This window comes from Chiloscyllium plagiosum, chromosome 6, assembly GCF_004010195.1.
Source record: "Chiloscyllium plagiosum isolate BGI_BamShark_2017 chromosome 6, ASM401019v2, whole genome shotgun sequence".
NCBI lineage: Eukaryota > Metazoa > Chordata > Chondrichthyes > Orectolobiformes > Hemiscylliidae > Chiloscyllium > Chiloscyllium plagiosum.
The window spans coordinates 119,025,910-119,032,042 of NC_057715.1; the positions used below are offsets into that span (position 1 = coordinate 119,025,910).

At 46.9% G+C, this 6,133-nt stretch overlaps 1 protein-coding gene across 1 annotated transcript in view; it reads right to left on the reverse strand.

Annotated features, from left to right (window-relative positions):
• Positions 1-921: 921 nt before the first annotated feature.
• The window catches only part of smpd1 (sphingomyelin phosphodiesterase 1), a 21,978-nt gene continuing 16,766 nt past the window's right edge, over positions 922-6,133 (reverse strand). The window contains exons 3-4 of the mRNA XM_043692733.1: positions 5,177-5,331; positions 922-1,570 (exon numbers count right to left, since the gene is read on the reverse strand). Coding sequence (XP_043548668.1) covers positions 1,167-1,570; positions 5,177-5,331 — 559 coding nt within the window. The 3' untranslated portion in view covers positions 922-1,166. The remainder of the gene's footprint in view (positions 1,571-5,176; positions 5,332-6,133) is intronic.

Below are 6,133 nucleotides of genomic sequence, written 5' to 3' on the forward strand. Positions count from 1 at the left end.
CTCCCTGACGGATGCTCAGAGCACCTCAAAGCATACCACTGTAGGATTTCGCAGGCTTCTGATCCATCTGTTTAAAGGAACAGGGTGAATCTCATCACAGAGGCAAGAATGTGAATTATTTTCATTAAAAGGTTATGATTCTAGGGATCAACTGGAATTAAAATTCAGATCAGCCATGACCAAACTGAATGATCAGGTAGGAATAAAAAGCTTCCTTCAGAATGCTACTGTCAAGAAGCACAATAAAGGTGGTCACCTCAGGGAGGTAAGTCAGGCAGCACCCGAGGATCAGGACAGTTGATCTTTCGGACTTTAGCCTGATGGAGGAGCCTGCCTGAAACGTCGACTCTCCTCCTCCTCCTCAGATACTGACCAATCTGCTGTGCTTTTTCCAGCGTCAGACTTTATCGACTCTGACTCTCCAGTGTCTGTAACACTCACTACCACTTCAGAGAGTTAACAGGGTAGTGTGCAGGAAAGTGACGAAAACAGTCTGAGGGCCTCAATGTTTGTTGAGGGAGAGACTGTGGGGAGTGGATATCAGGGGCTATCTACAATCATTATCGCACCAGTGTTAACCAGGGATTATATGTGGTTCAACCCTCACCTTGGCAACATCACTGGCCAGCCAGTTACTAACACACTGTACACAAACACAATCACTAACTGACTGCTCCACATTCAGCACATGCCATAAACAACTTTTTATTAGATTACTGACAGTGTGGAAACAGGCCCTTCGGCCCAACAAGTCCACACCGACCCGCCGAAGCGTAACCCACCCAGACCCATTCTCCTACATTGACCCCTTCACTTAACACTACGGGCAATTTAGCATGGCCAATTCACTTAATCTGCACTTTTTTTTTGGATTGTGGGAGGAAACCGGAGCACCCAGAGGAAACCCATGCAGACACGGGGAGAACGTGCAAACTCCACACAGTCAGTCGCCTGAGGCGGGAATTGAACCCGGGTCTCTGGCGCTGTGAGGCAGCAGTGCTAACCACTGTGCCACTGCTCTGCTCAGAATCCAGCCAGCCCTGTCCAGTCGGTCAATGTCCAGTCAGTTGTGTCCAGCAGTCATCAAGATTCATTGGATGTCCCTGAAATTAAAGCAATGATAAATTCTATGAGGAGATCATTTCAGATATTGGCCTGAGGTGATTTTAGCACATTCTCCGCTGCCTCCAGAAGCTCTGTGTTTCCCTGTATGTCACCTTGTTGTGAAGGTCCTTGCAAAGTGCAGGGTCATCTGCTCTGCCTGTACGAAGGGCACAGATGGTGGCAGTCTTGCAGGCTTGCTGACACGGTTGGGAAGTGTGGCCCTTGTGGTACAGGAACCAGTACCTCTGGAAGAGACTGTCATCGAGCAGGAAGCGGTTGATCAGGTTATCCATATCGACAGGAAACGCAGACTTCATCCCATAGGCCTCCCGGAGCCTGTACAGGAAAACCCACCTGGGATTGTCTCCCTCATTGGCCTCAGTCAGGTTCAGGATGTAGGTCTCATGGTCAAGAACTGAATGTGAACTCGCTGGATAATTCCCATCAATCTGGTAAACCCGAAACCCTGTGGAAAAACAAGGCTTTTTTTTTTTAAAAAGAACGAACTACACCAGCAGACAGTATTTCTGATGCTGGAACATTTCAGGTAACAGGAGCTCAAACCCCACACAGGCACTTGAATCATAGAGTCATAGAGATGTACAGCGTAGAAACAGACCCTTCGGTCCAACCCGTCCATGCCGACTGGATATCCCAACCCAATCTAGTCCCACCTGCCAGCACCCGGCCCATATCCCTCCAAATCCTTCCTATTCATATACCCGTCCAAATGCCTCTTAAATGTTGCAATTGTACTAGCTTCCACTATTTCTTCTGGTAGCTCATTCCATACACGTACCACCCTCTGTGAAAAAGTTGCCCCTTAGGTCTCTTTTATATCTTTCCCCTCTCACCCTGAACCCCTCTAGTTCTGGACTCCCCGATCCCAGGGAAAAGACTTGCCTATTTACCCTATGCATGCCTCACATAATTTTGTAAACCTCTATAAGGTCACCCCTCAGCCTTCGACGCTCCAGGAAAAACAGCCCCAGCCTGTTCATCCTTTCCCTATAGCTCAAATCCTCCAACCCTGGCAACATACTTGTAAATCTTCTCTGAACCCTTTCAAGTTTCACAACATCTTTCCGATAGGAAGGAGACCAGAATTGCATGCAATATTCCAACAGTGGCCTAACCAATGTCCTGTACAGCTGCAACATGACCTCCCAACTCCTGTACTCAATACTCTGACCAATAAAGGAAGGCATACCAAACGCCTTCTTCACTATCCTACAGAACATAGAAAAGTACAGCAAAGAACAGGCCCTTTGGCCCACGAAGTTATGCCGAGATTTAATCCTAATGTAAGATATAGTAACAACCTATGCACCCCTCAACTCATTGCTGTCCATGTGCATGTTCAGCAGTCGCTTACATGTCCCTAATGACTCTGCTTCCACCACCTCAGCTGTCAACGCATTCCATGCATTCACAGCTCTCTGACATCTCCTTTATACCTTCCTCCTAATATCTTCAAAATCTACCTGCGACTCCACTTTCAAGGAGCTATGAATCGCACTCCAAGGTCTCTTTGTTCAGCAACACTCTCTAGGACTTTACCATTAAGTGTATAAGTACTGCTAAGATTTGCTTTCCCAAAATGCAACACCTCGCCTTTATCTGAATTAAACTCCATATGCCACTTCTCAGCCCATTGGCCCATCTGATCAAGATCCTGTTGTAATCTGAGGTAACTCTCTTCACTGTCTACTACATCTCCAAATTTGGTGTCATCTGCAAATTTACTAACTGTATCTCTTATGCTCGCATCCAAATCATTTATGTAAATGACAAAAAGTAGAGGGCCCAGCACCGATCCTTGTGGCACTCCACTGGTCACAGGCCTCCAGGCGGAAAAACAACCCTCCACCACCACCATGTCTTCTACATTTGAGCCAGTTCTGTATCCAAATGGCTAGTTCTCCCTGTATTCCGTGAGATCAAACCTTGCTAATCAGTCTCCCATGGGGAACCTTGTTGAACGCCTTACTGAAGTCCACATAGATCACATCTACCGCTCTGCCCTCATCAATCCTCTTGAGAATTTGAGTTTAACCGGAAAATGTTGTATTTGGTTGAAGTGAAGGTGTGAGATTGTCATAAAATCTTCAACTTGTTTCCAAAAAACCTTGAGGGCAGGAGACAAGCCATGAGACCCAGTTATCATTGTTACAAAACACATTGCTGTGTGGCTTGTTGTTCAAGAAGGGGAGTAGAGACAACCCTGGTAATTATAGACCTTACTTTGTTGTGGGCAAAGTGCTGGAAAACGTTATAAGAGTTAGGATTTATAATCGTCAAAAGATAAATAAGTTGATAAGGGATAGTCAATGTGGTTTTGTGAAGGGTAGGTCATGCCTCACAAACCTTATTGAGTTCTTTGAGATGGTGACCAAACAGGTGGATGAGGGTAAAGCGGTTGATGTGGTGTAAATGGATTTCAGTAAGGTGTTTGATAAGGTTCCCCACAGTAGGCTATTGCACAAAATACGGAAGCATGGGATTGAAGGCGATTTAGCGGTTTGGATAACAAAATTGACTAGCTGAAAGAAGACAGAGGGTGGTGGTTGATGGAAAATGTTCATCCTGGAGTTCAGTCACTAGTGGGGTACCACTGTTTGTCATTTTTATGAATGACCTGGAAGATGGTGTAGAAGGATGGGTTGGTAAATTTGCAGATGACACTAAGGTCAGTGGACTTCACCAGTCTCATTTCCCCTCCCCCCACCTTACCCCAGTTCCAACCTTCCAGCTTAGCACCATCCTCATGACCTTTCCTACTTGCCAATCTTCCTTCCCACCTATCCACTCCACCCTCCTCTCTGACCTATCACCTTCATCCCCACCTCCACCTACCTATTGTAGTCTTGGCTACCTTCTCCCCAGCCCCACCCCCTTCCCATTTATCTCTCCACCCTGCGAAACATTGACTTTCCTGCTCCTCGGATGCTGCCTGACCTGCTGTGTTTTTCCCGCATCACTCTAATCTGGACTCTGGTTTCCAGCGTCTGTAGTCCTTATTTTTGACTAAGGTCAGTAGAGTTGTGAATGGTGCCGAAGGATGTTGCAGATTACAGAGGGACATAGATAAGTTGCAGAGCTGGGCTGAGAGGTGGCAAATGGAGTTTAATGCAGATAAATGTGAGATAATTCACTTTGGAAGGAGTAACAGGAATGCAGAGTTAATGGTAAGATTCTTGGTAGTGTAGCTGAACAGAGAGATCTCATTGTACATGTACATAGATCCCTGAAAGTTGCCACCCAGGTTGATAGGGTTGTTAAGAAGGCAAACTGTGTGTTAGCTTTCATTGGCAGAGGGATTAAGTTTCGGAACCATGATGTCATGCTGCAGCTGTACAAAACGCGGGTGGGGGCACATTTGGAGTATTGCATACAGTTCTGGTCACTGCATTATAGGAAGGATATGGAAGCTTTGGAAAGGGAACAGAGGAGATTTACTAGGATGTTGCCTGGTCTGGAGGGAAGGTCTTATGAAGAAAGGCTGAGGGACTTGAGGCTGTTTTTGTTAGAGAAGAAGGTTGAGAGGTGACTTAATTGAGACATACAAGATAATCAGAGGGTTAGATTGGGTGGCCAGTGACAGCCTTTTTCCTCAGACATAGCTATAAATTGAGGGGTGATGTATATAGGACAGATGTCAGAGGTAGTTCCTTTACTCAGAGTCGTAGGGGCATGGAACGGCCTGCCTGCAACAGTAATAGACTCGCCAACTTTAAGGGCATTTAAATGATCAGTGGATAGACATATGGATAAAAATGGAATAGTGTAGGTTAGATGGGCTTCAGATTGATTTCACAGGTCGGCGCAACATTGAGAGCCAAAGGGCCTGTACTGCGCTGTAATGTTCTACGTTCTATGGCTGCAGTCACATACAGATCAGGATCAGATTTTCACGTTGGAGCACTCCACAACAGGCTATATAAACCACTCTGCATCCTGAGTTAAGTACAGTCTAACTCTCCCTCCCGACCCACAGCACCCATTCCCCCATCTTGCCCACACACAGATCCCTCCCTCCGCCCCCCACCCCCAGCACAGGTGCCCCACGTACCTGGACTGAGGTTGATGTACGTTGTGACACTTGGGGAAATGAAAGCAACAGACACTGCACGGCTCAGAGTCTCCTCATCGTAAAAAACCTCAAACTCATCCACATGGGTATGGCCAAAAAACTGGGCAGCAATTGTCCCCTCATACCTGGGACAGCAAGGAGAGAGTTAGCAGATCAACAGTGAGACCACAGAGGGGGCAAACAGAGTGAGGGCAGAGGGGCAGCAAGAGAGATTGATCAGATTGATGCGAGTGGGGGAAGGAAGAGATTGGACAGAGTAGGTGAGAGGGGAGAAAGGGTGAAGTAATGAGGGGAGACAGAAGACAGAGGGAGAATAGAGCTGGTGTTGGGGATGAAGAGAAAGTGAACTGAGTGAGGAGGGATAGAGGGCAAGTGAGGGAAGTCAGACAATGAATGGAATGGAGGAGAGAGAACATAGAACAATACAGCATAGAACAGGCCCTTCGGCCCACGATGTTGTGCCGAACTTTTAACCTAGATTAAGTACCCATCCATGTACCTATCCAAATGCCGCTTAAAGGTCGCCAATGATTCCGACTCTACCACTCCCACGGGCAGCGCATTCCATGCCCCCACCACTCTCTGGGTAAAGAACCCACCCCTGACATCTCCCCTATACCTTCCACCCTGCACCTTAAATTTATGTCCCCTTGTAACACTCTGTTGTACCCGGGGAAAAAGTTTCTGACTGTCTACTCTATCTATTCCTCTGATCATCTTATAAACCTCTATCAAGTCACCCCTCATCCTTCGCCGTTCCAACGAGAAAAGGCCGAGAACTCTCAACCTATCCTCGTACGACTCCCTCTCCATTCCAGCCACCATCCTGGTAAATCTTCTCTGCACCCTCTCCAAAGCTTCCACATCTTTCCTAAAGTGAAGCGACCAGAACTGCACACAGTACTCCAAATGTGGCCTAACCAAAGTCCTGCACAG